The 17,323-nt window shown below is 36.8% G+C and overlaps 1 protein-coding gene and 1 non-coding gene across 6 annotated transcripts; one reads left to right on the plus strand and one right to left on the minus strand.

Annotated features, from left to right (window-relative positions):
* The first annotated feature begins 1,370 nt into the window (after positions 1–1,370).
* LOC107785643 (pentatricopeptide repeat-containing protein At1g77360, mitochondrial) lies at positions 1,371–4,520 on the plus strand. 5 transcript variants are annotated; one of them, XR_001647917.2, is made up of 3 exons: positions 1,371–1,872; positions 2,568–4,258; positions 4,344–4,520. XR_001647917.2 is itself a non-coding variant. In XM_016606991.2 (2 exons), the coding sequence occupies exon 2, from the start codon at positions 2,606–2,608 to the stop codon at positions 4,040–4,042; it is 1,437 nt and encodes a 478-aa protein (XP_016462477.2). In that variant the 5' UTR covers positions 1,371–1,872; positions 2,568–2,605; the 3' UTR covers positions 4,043–4,520. The 5 variants fall into 5 exon arrangements, 2 of the variants coding, with proteins under 2 accessions (XP_016462477.2, XP_075082742.1); XR_001647919.2 differs by having other exon boundaries at positions 1,373–1,872; positions 2,599–4,258; XR_012697379.1 differs by lacking the exon at positions 1,371–1,872 and adding an exon at positions 1,915–2,386.
* Positions 4,521–13,013: 8,493 nt separating this feature from the next.
* On the minus strand, positions 13,014–13,120 carry LOC142167658 (small nucleolar RNA R71). The gene has a single exon (XR_012697747.1). It is a non-coding gene; the product is annotated as a small nucleolar RNA R71 (small nucleolar RNA).
* Between the last annotated feature and the right edge of the window lie 4,203 nt (positions 13,121–17,323).

The following is a 17,323-nucleotide window of genomic DNA, read 5'->3' on the forward strand; positions in this document are numbered from 1 at the left end:
TATTTTGAACTAAATGTGGAGTCAAATTAGGTTACTTTTTTTCTCTAATTTGGATCTCTTAATATGGTGAAAACCTATTTTCATTAGTAACAAAATACTGATAAAAGCATTCAAAGCCAAATGTTATCTTCATTCGTGGCCCGTGAAAGATATCAAACTCTTTCCTTTTTTCCTTCACAAGCAGTAAAAAGATTAATGCAGATGAATAGGTTATAACATAATTAAAAGAGATATATATGTCAGAACAAGAAAGTATGTAATAGACATTGCATTCAAGCTAGGAAGGCAAGTAATCTTAAATAAAATATTAGAATGGGTAAAAAAAAATTCTGACCGTTTAAAACAATTTAGAAAATAAATTTCAATAAACACTAATCATCACACTGAATGTTACATCAAACTAAAAGTAACAAAATACTTTGTAATTGGACTTAAGTGTTACTGGTTAACTTGTTTCAATAGCTATTAAGCTCTATATTAGCAATATCTTTTGTGAACTACTAGAATTAACTACTGTATTAACAAATTTCTTTGCAAATAATTAAACATTCTGGAACGAATGCTTAGAGAAGGTTAAGAACAAAAAATGTAGGCAATATATAAAATTTTATTGGGCTGAGAGCCATGTAAAAAGAGAAAAGTTAAACAATTATACATTCTTTAAACATATTAGTCTGGTAAGTGTGGTCACTATCTGTTTGATAAATTAGAACCATCAAGGCATCAACCAAATATTATAAATGGATTCTGCTTTATATATGAGAAGTGATCACTCTGCTTTGTATGATTAGATAGAAGTGATTATAATTACAAATAAAACTTAAAGCAGATTTCACATAAAAATGCATAACTTTAAACTCATGCACCTTATTCCAAAGAATTTTTTTTAGAAAGAGTTAGCAAACCAAAAAGGGGATAAAGTAATATTGGAATATATCACCGGATTTACTTCAATTAGCCGCACCATCAAACGGTTCAACCTTAAGGAGAAAATCAAATTCAATTTGAAGGCAACAACCTGACTCGGGCCGATAACGTGTTAAAAAACTAAGCTAAAAATAACAATATAAAATAAGAAAATAGACAAGAGATATAAAGGAGAAAGAGAGAATTTTCTTATTTCATCAAATATTTTTCTAAGTCTCTACAATATCACTTCTCATCCTTTATTTATAGTATTATATAGAAGTATACAAAAAAAGCCATAAACATGACATTAAACATTTGAGATCATGGAGGAATATCATGGCGAGGTTATGGATGTATGAGGAGTTACAATCATAAGTGGTTTTTAACATCCATTATAATTTAATATTTTATAACAAAGGGAGTATATTATTTTAGTAAATTTATATTTATTGACAGGAGATTCATGGGCAACGCTATGAGACACGTAAGCCCTTCTCCCACCAGTTTGTTTCATCTTTTTCTTCTATCTTTTCCTTTTTCTTTCACTCCCCTGTCCACCCCACTTCAGTTGAACTCATTCGTTCGCCCATATTTTCTTTCACCTTGGAATGTTTGTTCTCTTTTTACAATGATAACCCCTTTTGAGGTTCTTTAGTATTTCAATTTATTACAGCATAACTTTTTTCTAGATACCTACGGCAGTGGGGGATGTGGGTATTTGATTTTTTTTTTTTTTTTGGTGGGTCGACATAGAAATCAAGTTTTAGACCTTGCCAAACTTCTTTATCACTGTAGAAATCACTGGTCGCCTGCTCATTTTGTAAATGTTTAGGGATTTTTATTTTATTTTAACGGTTATTGGATATTCAAATTATGAAAATTTAAGCTTAGGGTATAGTTTAGCCTACCTGCATCTTCCTCTGGCGAACTCCTAGCTTCCTCTTTCTCCGGCGAAATTGATGGGTAAGTTGCATTCATGTGTGTATCTACATTTATCCATATGGTTTACATGAATTTTGATTCAGTTCTTGCAACCCGTTTTTGTAATTTGAAGGAATTCTTTTGTTCTGTGAAATTTGATTTGATGAGTCCTTTGAAAGGAAATTTGATAGATCTTTCTGTTGTCTCAATGGGTTTTCTTGAATTTACATGTTGTAAATCATAAGCTAGAGAGTCAAGTTGTTGAGATTAAGGTGAAGGTTTTTGGTATGGAATCCGGGTATTTAGTGATGTGAGAAACTGTTTTTATTTTATTCCTTTAAAGAATATTCACTTGATTTTCGAGCATGGCATGCTCCTTCATGTACCAGGAAGTATCGCCTAATCTTACTCACTTATGCGGAATACTTACATTTTTCTTTTCTTTTCTAAATGTAAGCATTCCCCTCAAGTCTGCGCCAAATGAGGAAAAAAGGATTATTACAGTTTCTGGTGTTTGCTACTGCCCGTTGCTCATAGAAATACCTAAGTCGAATAGGTAGTCCATATTTGAGTTGTAAATAGTTGAAATTCTATTCTTCTTCTCTTGACATGTGTGAAGATCATTGGCTTGATTGTATTACTTCGATCTGAAAGTGAACAAAAGAATGATGTTACACTTTCACATACCAATAACCCAAAAGATCAGATGAGTTACTCATTGCTTTCTACTTTTCCAGATACTGTAAAAGTGTGATCTGCTTTTCACAGGAGGACCATGCTACGCCAACTTCATCAGAAATTGTGGGGTAGAAAGGTGATTGTTACCCGAATGTATAGTTCTAAAGAATCAATGGAAGACAAACTCGATCCGCTGAATAGGCTTTGTAAAATTATGATGTCTTGTCCAAAATTGGGCCTTGACACAGAGCTTGACCAAAGTGGGATTAGGATTTCATCAGAGATGCTTGACGATGCCCTTAAGAGATTTGAGAATGCTGGAATGCTTGCGTATCGTTTATTTGAATGGGCTGGGAAGCAACATAATTATGAACATAGCACGAGATCCTACCACATCATGATTGAATCTCTTGCCAAGATAAGGCAATATCAGATTATGTGGGATCTTGTAAATAAGATGAAAACCAAGGGAATGCTTAATATTGAGACTTTTTGCATAATCATGAGAAAATATGCTAGGGCGCAAAAAGTAGAGGAAGCTGTTTACACTTTCAATATCATGAACAAGTTCGATGTGCCCTCTAACCTGGCTGCTTTTAATGGCTTATTGAGTGCTCTATGTAAATCAAAAAATGTGCGAAAAGCTCAGGAGATTTTTGATAGTAAGAAACATGAATTTGTTCCTGATTTAAAAACTTATAGCATATTGATTGAGGGGTGGGGAAGGGCTCCCAATCTGCCTAAGGCAAGGGAAGTTTACAGGGAAATGATTGAGGTGGGCTGTAATGCTGATATTGTGACTTATGGGATCATGGTTGACATCCTTTGCAAGGCTGGTAGGGTCGACAAGGCCGTTGAAATTGTCAAGGAGATGGAGTTCAGCGGTTGCAGGCCAACATCTTTCATTTATAGTGTTTTAGTTCATACATATGGGCTGGAAAATCGGATTGAAGATGCGATAGATACATTCCTTGAGATGGAAAAAAATGGAGTTGAGGCTGATGTAGCAGTATATAATTCTCTAATTAGTGCTTTCTGTAAGGTAAATAAATTCAAAAATATCTATAGGGTTCTAAATGACATGCAATTGAAGGGGGTGACCCCGAACGCAAGGACTTGCAATATCATTCTGAGTGGCTTGATTGCTCGAGGTGAGACTGATGATGCTTTTAAGGTTTTCCGTAGGATGCTCAAAATTTTCGATCCTGATGCAGACACGTACACTATGATGATTAAGATGTTTTGCGAGAGGAATGAGCTGAAGATGGCTCATAAAGTGTGGAAATATATGAAACGCAAGCAATTTGTTCCAGGCATGCACACCTTTTCTGCATTTATTAATGGGCTGTGCGACAATGCTGATGTTTCTAAGGCCTGTGTGTTGATGGAAGAGATGATAGAGAAAGGAATGCGTCCTGGTAGGATGACATTTGAAAAATTAAGACAGTTACTTCTCAAGGAAGGGAGAGAAGATGTACTTGAATTCCTTCAGCTGAAAATAAATCTTATGGTGAGGGAGCCCTTGTCTGATTAAGAAACCATCTGTATTGAATCTTTGATTATTCCTGATTATGATTGCAATTCCCAAATCTGAGATTTAGAGTCAGAATATCAAAGTGCCTTGAACTGCTTCAGAGCAGAAAAGATTTCCAGATAAGGACTTCATCAGTGAGACTTATTCGGAGCGCTTAGCAAACTTTAAGTTGGGAAAATAAGGCCAGTCCTCGTAAAATACTAGAGTGTAGAAAAGGTATAGAGTATAATACAACTCTTAGCTTCTCTTTATTGCTGCTTAACTTGGTTTCTCTAACTATATTTACCTCTTTTGGGTGCAGTTAGTTCCTTTCCTTTTTCAGATAACTTATAAAAGAAACTTTAGCAAAAAAAAGATGGTTCATACAAGTGGACTAAAAGCCAAGCACAAGGTCAGAATGCATGTAACGATACAGTTAGTTTTGGTCCCTTCTATCTATCTGCTAATGCATACCATGGTTCTGGTGGGTTATTAGTACTCAGATCTGCATATCCCATCTTCTGCATGTGTTATTTCTCTGCTGGATGTTTTCTTGATTTTTCATTCGCTTTTTCTGTATTATGATGAAGGAAAAAAAAGAAGAAAGAACAAAAACCATCTCACTTTGAAATTTGAGTTAAGACACATAAGAAATGAAGCTTCATACTAAAATTAATGTATTTATATTTCACAGTGGAGCGCTCTCGTAATTTGTTTCTTTTCTCCTGAAAACTTTAATTTACCCCTTTTTCTAAATCGTCAAAGGTACTTTTTGAATGTGTCTTACCACTTCTTGTTCTATTGGTTCCGCGAACTCAGTTTCTGCTGCTGCTGCTGCGAATTCTCTTCTTCACATTTCCTCTATGCCTTTTCTCATTCTTTTTTCTGTCGAGGATCTTCAATCTGTATATATGTGCTCAGCCAACATGGGACTAGTTCAGTGCCTCTTGCAAACGAACTAATGAAAGAGGTGAAAGAACTGAACGAACTAATGAAAGAGGTGAAAGAACTAACAGAGGACAAAATCTTCTGCCAAGGTATAATCCTGCTCTAATTTTTTTCTTCTACTTGGTACTTGATACGGTTGATGTACTTTTGTCCTAGTCTCAGCCTTGACTTCTTCTATCTGCCAGCCTTCTTTTTCCTGTCCTTTTTATTCTTTCCACCCCTACTCTCTCCTTCTCTACTGATCTTGTCTGGTTGCAAATCAGCAACACTACAATTGTACAGCTAGATCATTCGTGAAACAAACTACCGACAGTATAAAATTACTAACAAATCTAGTAAAAACTAATATAGAAGAATATCAAAGAACCCAAGATATAGAATATATAGAATATATATTAGAAAGCTTAAAAGAAATAATTAGACTAATTCCACTACAAAGAGAATATTATGAAAAAGCTTTTACATTTGACTAAATTATAAATGAAATTAAATAAAAATAGAAAGGACACTAAAAATAAAGAAAGGACACTAAAAATGGTATCAGAGCTATAGATTAAAAATGAACAAAGAAGAATTTGCCATAGACGAAAAAACATATGAAAATCAAGATGGATTGAAAATAAAAATAATATTTTCAAATTTAGACAGAAGATATAAAAAGATAGGAGACCAATTATACCTAATGATAGAAAAAGAAACAGCAAGATTAGAAGATAGTTTAACAGCTATGACGAGAATAAGTAAAGAAAATGAAGAAATTGATAAGAAAAAAGAAATAGAAATTATTAAAAATCAAGCAAACAGGGAAATACAACAATTAGAAGAAACTAAAAACACAAAAATTATAGCATTAGAAAAAGAATTAAACATGTTAAAAGCACTATATGAAAACAAGCAAAGAGAGAAAAATAAAGAAATAGAATTAACAGATGAGATAAATAAATTTAAACAAATATTACAACCAGAAGAAATTCCCAGAATTGATGAAATAGATAGAATTGAAGAAATAGATAACAATATAAATGACCAAAAGTCAGAATCAAGTGAAATAAGTGAAACGTATACAGAACTCTTAGAAAATATAGAAAAAATAAAAAATGTAGAAATAAATACAGGAGATGTAAATAAGGATGAAAAGCATAATAAGTGCAATAAAAGGAAATCTCATATATCAAAAATTCAAATTCATAATAAGTGCCAATTATTCAATAGCAATAAATGATAGGAATATAGATAAATCATTAGTATTATACTGGAAAATGTCAGGAATAGAATTAACACCTGGAAGTAAAATATTTACAGCTAGATGTAAAAATCTATACGTCTTAACAACAAAATATAAAATAGTAGCAAAAAATAAAATTAATAAAATTAAAATAGAAAACCCGTTTAGGAGTGGAAGATGTGAACTGTTTTCTCACATCAGTTAAGACTCATATTATTCGTGCAAGCACCTCGGAAGGCCTATCTCTTGACAACCCTGTCAGTAGATGGCCGTGGCTGACCTAGTCCATTCAATTAACTAGCTCGAGGGAAGAACTGCTGAGAACAAGCAAAGAAAGACGCTGAGATTTGAAAATGAGCTACCACCCCGACCTTCCAGAACATAACTCTGAGGATATGGCACACAAACCTTTTGTATACTCAGTTTTAATTTTAAAAAGCTGCGCTTTTGTTTCCTTCCTCTCTAGCTAGCTATGTCTTGTCTCCGTTGATAAGCTTGGTATACAGGTAGGAGAGATCACTCATGAAACCAAGATACTCGACCCTTATCGTACCTTTCAGCCTCATCGGAACAGGCAGCACTTGAACCGGAAGGTGATAATATTGAACAAATGGAAGTCTGGCCTCTATTCCTTTTGATGATTTAAGCATGTCCCTATGTCCTATGTATATATGCATGCATGTATTGTAAATGTGAAACAACATTTGAGTATGACTCGTATTAAACGAGTTTCGATCTGATCTTGAGCTTTACTTGAATTACTTTTACAGTACTATGCGTTGAACTTAGCTTAATTTTTGTATAACAAATGCATCTTTTAGAATTAAATTTGAAAATGTTTAATTTTTTTAAGTAACTAAGAATTTTGCATGCTAGTGAAAACACTATGATGGATATCGCAGTGGTAAAATGACCTCATTTGTTTTTTTTAAAGATTAAGACACTGATTCTGAATATACATTTGAACATCTTAATTAAGATTAAAACATCAGAATTTGAACACACATCTTGTCACGATCCAAAATTTCACCGTAGGGGTCGTGATGACACCTAGTTTCTAAGACTAGGTAAGCCTATCACATAACGATGTTAATCAGATTACAACAACTATTAACTTAATAAAAACTGAGAAATATATTAAAACTGCCAAACGTGGATACAATAAGCAATTTCTCAAAACCCGGTAATACTGAGTCATAAGCTCTTCATGAATACATAACAAGTCTCGAATAGGACAATATTGTTTGGAATACATAAACAGTAGAGAATAAAGTAAAGATTGTGATTTTGAGGCCTGCGAATGGGACAACATGGATACCTTGAAGTCTCCAACTGGTGCTCGTACGTCACCTAACGATCAACCCGATCCGAAGAACCTGGATTTTGCACAAAGAATGTGCAAAAGCGTAGTATGAGTACACAACAATCGGTACCCAGTAAGTATCAAGACTAACCTCGGTGGAGTAGTCAAGACACTCATTAGACAAAACCTGTGCAATATATCAATAGCTAACAACATAAAGTATAAATAAGGCAATTAATGTAAACTCGTCAAAATAGGCGATAACAACTTAATACAAGTAAAGACTCAGTTCCAACAACAAGTCATTTAATAGAATCGCACACATAGGGTACCTCGTACCCACGTTATCAATCAACTTCGCACGACAAAGACCCCGTGCCACAACATATACCATACCCGCATGACAAAGACCTCGTGCCACAATGTGTATCATACCCGTATCAGTTACCAATAACATGTTCAAGAGGAATTTATCAAGAATCAAATAAAGTAATAGATGATAACAACTTTCTTTTTATTTCAATCCGTTACGCTTCCAACAACTCAATAGAATATGAGATATCTACTCCACATAGGTAAATCTATTTTGACAACCAAATCATCAAGTAACAACAGAAACATAGATTGGCAGGTTAGAAACCACACATAGAAGCACGTAAAAATTCATGTCACACATAAAGAAGTTATAAGCACAATCGAGAATACCCCCTTTTCACCACCACACAAACATAATCAATACAACGACCCCATGCAATCATACAACATCCCACAATACCATCCTTATCTCACCGCGTGCGCAACAATAAAGTAAATGCCTTCCTTGTCTCGCCACACCTGTATTAACAATTATCCCACCTTGTCTTACTACATCCGATATAACCCGTCTTGTCTCGCCATATGTGCAATATCAACAATAACAATAGCACGACAGAAACTCCGTGCAAACACTCGAACAATCCGCCCAACAAGTCTACATGTGCCATAATCATAATAACACAATATGCCACAATTGTCATCAAGACAAAAACTCACAATCTGCCAACGAAGTGCACAAGGAAAAATCAATAAGGGAATGTGAATGGGTGTTCAACATATAAACATGAATTCGGCTAACCCAAATAGCAACAATCTCACAAACGCCCAGCTTGGCCAATTAAGAAAATATAAAACCAAAACATGATCTCTAGCATGGAAGATAAGCTCAAGTAATCAACCAAGTTAATACGCGTAATGCAGAGATCTCTCAATCCAAACAAGGCAATAAGAACAACCTCGGGTCACATCCGATCATAAATCATACATACGATCGTGTACACACTCGTCACCTCGTGTACACGTCGTTCAAACATATTGCAAATAAGCAATTAAGCCAAATTCCTAAGGGGTAATTTTTCTCACACAAGATTAGGCAAGATACTTACCTCAAAAGCCCCCAATCAGTACTCCAAAAATGCTTTTCCTTTAAAATTCACCTCCGCTCGGCTCAAATCTAGCCAAAATAACTTAATAATATCAAGCATTGCGAGAGAAATCAATTTTAATTAATAAAGTTAAGATCTTTACACTTTTCTCAAAAATTCAACAAAAGTCAATCCCAGACCCGCTCGGTCAAAATTCGAGTCGAAGGGTAGATCTTGATTATTCATAACCCCATGAGTCCAAATATGTGTTTGGTTTTCAAATCCGAATCCAAATCGATTCTCAAATCCCAAATTTTTATTTTTCAACACATAGTCAAAACTCCCCAAAAATTCTCTTCAAATCTCATGGATTATATGTTAAAATTCATAAATAATCATGTTATAATATCAAAATTGAGTCAAAATCACTTACCCAATAGCATTGTAGTTCCCTCCTAAGATCGCCTCCCATCGAGTCTAGGGATCAAAATGTGATAAAATAAAACTAAGTCCCGAAATCCCACCCTTTAAACCAAACGCAGATGTCGCATTTGCAACCAGGGGTACGCAAATGCGACAAAAGCATCGCAAAAGCGACGCCTCAGTAGCCTAGGGAATGTTGCAAAAGTGACACAATCTTCGTAAATGTGAAGACAAGCCCCTTCGCAAAACGACCCCTGCAATTGCGGTCACCCCTGCCCAATAGCCCCATCACAAATGCGATCAAAATGTTTGCAAAATAGAACACGCCAGCACCAGCCAACCTCGCAAATGCGAACATGATCTTGCATTTGCGAGACCTGCAGCATCAGCCCAAAACCAGCAAATGTGAAACTCACTCAAATCACTCCGAAACGTGTTCGAAACTCACCCGAACCCCCGGGGCTTCACACTAAACATCCACACAAGTCTATAAATATCATATGAACTCGCCCGCGAGCTTAAAACACCAAAATAATATCCGGAACCATGAATTGAACACCAAAACACATAAAAATCGCATTGAAACTCAAGAACTTCTAAAATCACAACCAAGCGTCTGATTCCTACCAAACCAGCTCAGAATGATACCAAACTTTGCACACAAATTCCAAATGAAGAAACGTACCTATTTCAAGTCCCAAAACCAATATCTGAATCCGATGGCCATAAAGTCAACCCATGGTTAAACTTAGAAAAATTTTAAACCTCCAAATTGCCAACTTTCGGCAAAACGATCGAAATCAACCTAGGAACCTCTGAAGCCGATTCTAGGCATATGCTAAATCCAAAATCACCATATGAACCTAATGGAACCATCAAAATACTGTTCCGGTGTCGTTTTCACAAAAATCAAATCTCGGTCAACTCTTCCAACTTAAAACGTCCAAATTGAGAATTTCTTTTCCAAATAAACTCTGAACCTCTCGAACACCAAAACAACCATACACGCAATTCATGATACATCATATAAAGCTACTCAATATCTCAAAACACCGAACGGAACGCTAAAGCTCACAACGACCAGTCGGGTTGTTACATTCTCCCCCTCTTAAACAAATGTCCGTCCTCGAATGCACCAAGAGTCGCTCTAGAGCCAACAAATCACTGAATAAACTCCATCATGCACATACCCAGGGGTGATCCCACGTCACCTCAATCCACGTAATCCCGTCAACACTATCTCGACTGAAGATTATTCCTTCAACCTTAATCAATAAGCCTTAGAACTAAATTTCAATATCCAGGACTCCTCCTAAGACTCGATTCTATACATTTACAAGGTATAGCAACACAACGTAACCTATCGTTCATATGCCCATAGCAACATCTCCGACCACAATAGCTGCCCATTACCAAATTCGGTACCGGTAAATAACCTCACATCAAATAAAACCTTATTCTAAACCTTCACAACACTGCTAATGATGCAAGAAACGTGTGGAAACTCATAACCACTCACCTAAGCAATAAGCCATGGAGTTCTCTCTCCCGACAAGAACCAACCCCCAGCTCTAAGCTGATCAACAACATTCTTGTCCAGACATACATTATCCAAGTCCAGTCGCACTAATTCTAGGTCCAATGATCTCATCTCATCTCATCTCATCCAGTACAAGCTATTTGACCAACCAGCCACACCGTGCACCACCTAGTCACATAGTCGCAATCCGTACCCAGCAAGCACAACTCGAACATATCTGAAGATGGAAAGATAAACACGTGAGAGAACTATCTGACAAGTCCAATGATATTCGGCCTAAAGTATGTATATTTATGTGCATATCGCCTCTCATTTGACTCATATTTTATGGGTTTAGTATGTGTAATGTAATTATTTATTATAATGTGGTATTTTTATATGTAGGAGTCAATTGGAAGTGATTTGGAAAGTTTGCATGCAAATTGAAGTAAAAACAGAAGAATTTGGAGGAAGTACGAGTTTGGTGCCCAGGTTCGCGCCAGACACCAACCAAAATGCCAAGGGCAGCAGAGCACAAAAGTGAAAAAAGTTTGGTGCCCAGGAACCAACCAAAACGCCATTGACAGCAGGCTAAGAAGTTCAGTGTCCAGCTTCGTGCAAGGCGCAAAGCGTGACGCCCAAGGGCGAAGTTTGTCCTAATTCGACTGGGACTTGATTATTTCAACCCTACACGTCCCCAACATGTATAAAAGGGGTTCTAAACCTATTTTTCTTTGGGGGGGGGGGACATTATTTGGAGGAGAGAACATTACACAGAACACTCAGGAGCAAGGATTCTCAGTTTTTTTTCATCTTTCAGTATTTTCAATTATTCAAACACTTGTGAAATTGTTTAACTTTATTATAAGTGGCTAAAACCCATAAGTTCTGCCGTTGTGATTTAGCCATGAATATTGTTCTTCGAAGTTGACTTTACATTGATTATAGTTCGCTAATATATGGTTGTTTCTTCAATTCTGTGATTAATTGCTTAGTTGTCTGGCCAATAGTTAGGTTTTATTTACTATCTATGCTATGCTTGGGAAAGCTACGTCTAGATTAGAGAAGAATTGAAGAGGGCATGATCTTAACTATGGGGGAGGGTGGGAGATTTGTGGTTAGGATAGGAATATACCTAGTCACCGTGCTTAATTAAATATCATAATCTTAATGCGTTCTTAATAGATTGATTCCCTAGGAAAATAGGCATTAATCTATTTTGAATAGGCGAGTAGTAACTCGGGAGAATGCTACGAGAGCAATTACTCAATTATTTAGCAACCATGAGCGAATTGTATGAAAGGGAGAGTTAATTAGAACACAATAGGATTGGTAAATCGATCACAACCTTGGAATGTTTATTTCTATTGAATTCTCAATAACCATTTTCTGCTTGATTAACTAATTACTTGTGACATTCATGGCTTAGTTATAATCACATAATTCAACTCTTGTTGACTCGATTGAATAATAATTTTGGTGAAATTAGTAGGTAGTTAACACAAGTCTCTATGGGTTCGATACTCTTCTTATCATTATATTACTTGTACGACCACGTATGCTTGCATGTGCCTTTGGGAGTAATAATTTTTTGGCGGCGTTGCCGGGAACTTGAATATTGACTACTTTACTAGCTTTTACCTTAGTTGTTTATTTTGTCAAGTCTAACGTTTCTTATTGGTTGCTCTACTCTTAGGAACTTCAATTGAATGCAAATGGTCAGGAGCCAAGATAGACTTCAAGGCTTTGACCCAAAACCTGAGAGAACATTTCAAAGCAGGTTGAGAGAAGCAAGGGACACATATAATCTTCAGACACTTGTTCAATTACCTATGAACATGGTAGATGAGCAACATATGGCTATTCAGGAGGTGGCGATGCCTAGCATTGCTAATATCACCTCTAGTATTGTGAGGCCCAGAATCACCGGGCACTTTGAGCTAAAACAGAGCATGATCCAGTTGCTACATGCAAATGGGCAGTTTATGGGTCTTCCACACGAGGATCCACAACAACACATTCTCAATTTCTTGGAGATTAGTGATACTTATATCACTAACGGAGTCACTCCAGACTATGTGAGGCTCACATTGTTCCTGTTTTCTCAGTTAGGCGAAGCAAAGCAGTGGTTGAAGGCGGACCGACTAATTCTTTTACCTTCAGGCAAAACTGCAAAGATCAAAAGTGATATAGTCGTTTTTAAACAAAAATTGGGTGAGTCTTTATATTCAGCTTGGGAGAGGTTCAAGGGGCTGCTTATAGATTGTCCTCATCACAACCAGACAAATGAAGAGTTGGCTCATAACTTCACAGAAGGGCTACATCTAGAGAAACAAATTATGGTGGACGCTGTAGCTGGATGTCAAGTGTTGGAGAAAAGCTTTGATAAAATTTATGCATTATTGAACAAATTCTCCAAAAGTAATCCTGACTGGCAAGGAGAGATGGACACATAGTTCAAAAATCTGCAGGGGTCCTCGGGTTAGACGCTGTTTCTGCATTATCAGTGTAGTTTTCCACATTAGCCAACCAAGTCAATAAGATGACCTTGGTTATTAATAAGCAACAAGCTCAGTCAGTGCAACATGTTCAGTTATTTTGTGAAGTGTGTGGAGAGGGCCACACGAGTGATCTATGCCCAGCAAATTCGGAGTCTATATGTTTTGTGGGTAATGCAAATCGGGGCCAGACAAATCAGTATGGGAACACTTATAATCCCAGCTGGAGGAACCACACAAACGTTTCTTGGGGTGGAAATCAAGGTGCTTAGAATTAGTATAGGCCACAAGCTCCTCAGCAGCAATATAGACCACCGCAAGCTGATCAGTTCGCAAATCCAATGGGTTATATTTAGGAGATGCTCAAGAAAATTATGACTGATAATCATAATCAGGCTAGTGCCCAAAATTCTCGACCAGCTAGGGCTCTTCCAAGCAACACTGAGGCTAATCCCAAGGCGTCTATTAATGCTGTGTCATTGAGGAATGGGAGACAGTTAGAAGAAGTCCCATCGAAACAAAGAAAACAAGTAATTTTTAATAAAAAATAGGCCACCATAGAAGTGGAATAAGTAAATGCAAAGGTGTCAGAGAAGCCAGTGGAAGAGATGGGGACAAAGAAACCTCAACGAATAGTTCTGAGGCCACCACCTCCGTTCCCTCAAAGATTGCAGAAAGTGAAGGATAATGCTGCTTATAAGAAATTTCTTGATATTTTAAAGCAGGTGCAAATTAATATTCCGCTGGTAGACATCTTGTAAGAAGTGCCCAAATACGCAAAATATATCAAAGACATAGTGGCAAGTAAAAGGAGGTTGGCCGAGTTCGAGACTAGCACTCACTGAAGAATATAGCTCAAGAATTCAAAGCAAGCTACCTCAAAAATTTAAGGATCCAGGCAGTTTCACTATTCAGATCTCGATTGGTAAGCACGCAGTTGGGCGAGCTTTGTGTGATCTTGGAGAGAGCATCAATTTGATGTCGCTATCTATTTTTAAGCAGTTAGGGTTGGGTGAGCCGCGCCCAACTATGATGATTTTACAGTTGGTTGATCGCTCCCTTGCTAATTCAGAAGGGGTAATTGAAGATTTGTTAGTCCAAGTGGGTTCTTTCATATTCCCTGCTGACTTCATTATCTTGGACTATGAGCCTGATCAGGAAGTCCCATTTATTTTGGGGCGTCCATTCTTAGACACAAGTCGAGCTATTATTGATGTGTGTGGAGGCTAGATCACAATGAGAGTGGGTGATTGAGTGGAGGTATCCAATGTTTATAAAGAAATTAAATTGCCAGCCCACTATGACGCGTTATCCATGATTTTTGTGGTGAAAAGTTATGTGACTTTATTGGTGCCGTATATGAGCCCCACAGACCCCCTTGAACGAGTTTTGATGGGGGATGAAGAAGAAAGTGAAGATGAGATGGTGGAAGAATTTGAGCAAGTCCTTAACATGGCTTGCAAGTATGTCCATGGGCTTGGGAGATTTGAGGAGTTGGACATACATGTTACTCTGACCCCTCCTAAACCATCTGTTAAAGATGCTCCAAAGCTAGATCTCAAGCCTCTTCCAGCGCACCTGCGCTATGCCTACTTGGGGAGTTCTGAAACTTTGCCAGTGATTATTTCAACCAGCTTAACCAATGTGCAAGAAGAAAAGCTGCTAAGAGTGTTTCCTGAGCACAAAAAAGCTATTGGTTGGATAATTAATGATATCAAGGAATTCAGTCCATCATTCTGTATGCATAAAATTTTTCTGGAAGATAGACACTGCCCCAGTGTTGAGAAACAAAGGAGGTTTAATCCTATTATGAAGGAGGTTGTGACGAAGGAAGTAATTAAGTGGCTTGATGCAGGTATTATCTTCCCTATTTCTAACAGCAATTGGCTAAGCCCAGTGCAATGTGTGCCTAAAAAGGGCGGGATGATTGTGGTGGAAAACAAGCAAAATGAGCTAATTTCTATTCGCACCATGATGGGGTGGAGAGTCTGCATTGACTATAGAAGGCTCAACAAAGCAACCCGCAAGGACCATTTTCCACTTCCATTCATTGACCAAATCTTGGACAGGTTGGCTAGGCATGAGTATTATTGCTTCCTTGATGGTTATTCGGGGTACAACCAGACTGTCATATGCTCAGAGGATCAGGAGAAAATGACTTTCACGTGCCCTTATGGTACTTTTATTACACCCCATGTTTCCATACGTGAGAGTATATCGTAAGTCAATTAATGTAAGCTCAAAAATGAGATCATCTTTGAAAGTACATAAAGTAAGTTAATAATGTTACCATGGAGGTTACAAATATTTAAGATCATGGATAACAAGTACCAAGAGGGTTGGAAGACCTAGAAGCTAAACAAATTGAAGAAGATAAGTTTCGTCGAAAGTTGACAAGTTGGGGATGTTATAACATGTACTTTTGGGGTGATACTAGGGTGTTTTACATGACAAGGAGGTTATTTTATGAGTTATTTTAGTCATATGATAGCCGGGTATTATGTTTGAAGTCAAGCAAGTTGTGGAAGAAAAGTTGGCAAAGGTCATCACAAGTTACATTCATAAATATGCTGAAATTTAGGTCAAATGTAGCTGATCATTTCTCCCAATGTATTTGGTGTTACAGGATGATCTACCTATCAAATTGAATATCTATGAGTCTAGTTTCTAAATTATTAAACTGTTCATCAATACAGTATTAGAGTAGAGAGATATTCATGTTTTTGCAAGACTGTGCAAGCAGCTCCAAATGGGACCCACTTACGCGGTGGTCGACTTACTTCACTTTAAAAATGATTTGGACGACCTTTATTTCTCATTTTCGACCCAATCTCGTCCCTACACTCCTCCTAACCCTTATACACAGATATCATAAGGGTTTGAAGTGATTCCAAAGTGATTACACCATATTTCAATATCAAAAGTTAGTTCTAGTGAAGAACAACACCTCTTTGAGGTTGTGTTGTCATTGAGGATAATGGTGGGCTATGTTTTGCTGAAATTTCAAGTTGTTTCTACTGGCTAAGGTGAGCATAACATCCTACTAATTGTGCTTAAGCTTTCTTGTATGTTGGTTAAGTTGTTAGGAGCATAAACTACAAGATAATACTTGGATTAGCTTGAGATGTTGTTGTTCTTGATGGAATAATTTGAAAATTGCTCTTATGAACTTTAAGTGGATGGGAATTATGGAACATAAGTTGGCTATGATATTTTTAGTATGATTATGTTAGTTTACATATCAATCTTGTTGAGGAAATTGGTAACTAGAAAAGAAAATTGCTATAAAGCACTTGGAAGTTGTCGACAGTGATATTATCTTGTGTTGGGCTATTTTAGATAACTTTGAAATTGAGTACAATGTTGGAAATCCTTTAAAAGGTATTGGTTATTATACTAGATATATTTCTAAGTTCAAGAATGAATGATAATGGGGTTGAAGGGTGCTAAAGGGATTCAATCCGACCTTGCCGCTCGTCGTGATATGTTTATGACTTGTTAATGAAATTTTTTGTACCCTATTGTTGATGTTGTGTCACGCCCCAAAACCGAGGAGTGCAACCGGCACTCAACCATGTGAACCCGGCCGAGCAAGCTTATTAGATTTTCTTCTACCCAAACTCATTCATGAATAGTGAGAATATATATGTTTTCGTTAATCAACAAATAAAGTGATCATGTCTACAATACCAATTTCTTACCATCAGTTACTTTATTTTGAAGTCTCAATTCCAAACACATTTTTCATAATCTGAAGTGGAAATAGTAATTCAAGCACAACACACGAGTTTGACTTCCCCAGCACCATTATACAACCCACACTATGTCTACGGAGCCTCTATAGATAAAGATGAGTACAATGATAATGCCGGCAACAAGGCCCTGGCTATACCTCAAACTTAATACACAAAGAACAAAAGATACATGACCCCGGGATGAAGTGGGACTCACCAAGTCAGTTGGGAAGAAGGTGTACTGCTATCACT

The sequence above is a fragment of the Nicotiana tabacum genome, chromosome 12, assembly GCF_000715075.1.
Source record: "Nicotiana tabacum cultivar K326 chromosome 12, ASM71507v2, whole genome shotgun sequence".
In the NCBI taxonomy this organism is placed as follows: domain Eukaryota; kingdom Viridiplantae; phylum Streptophyta; class Magnoliopsida; order Solanales; family Solanaceae; genus Nicotiana; species Nicotiana tabacum.

Coding starts and splice junctions, on each gene's coding strand:
- LOC107785643 (XM_016606991.2), top strand. CDS start 2,606: ATGCTACGCCAACTTCATCAGAAATTGTGGGGTAGAAAGGTGATTGTT.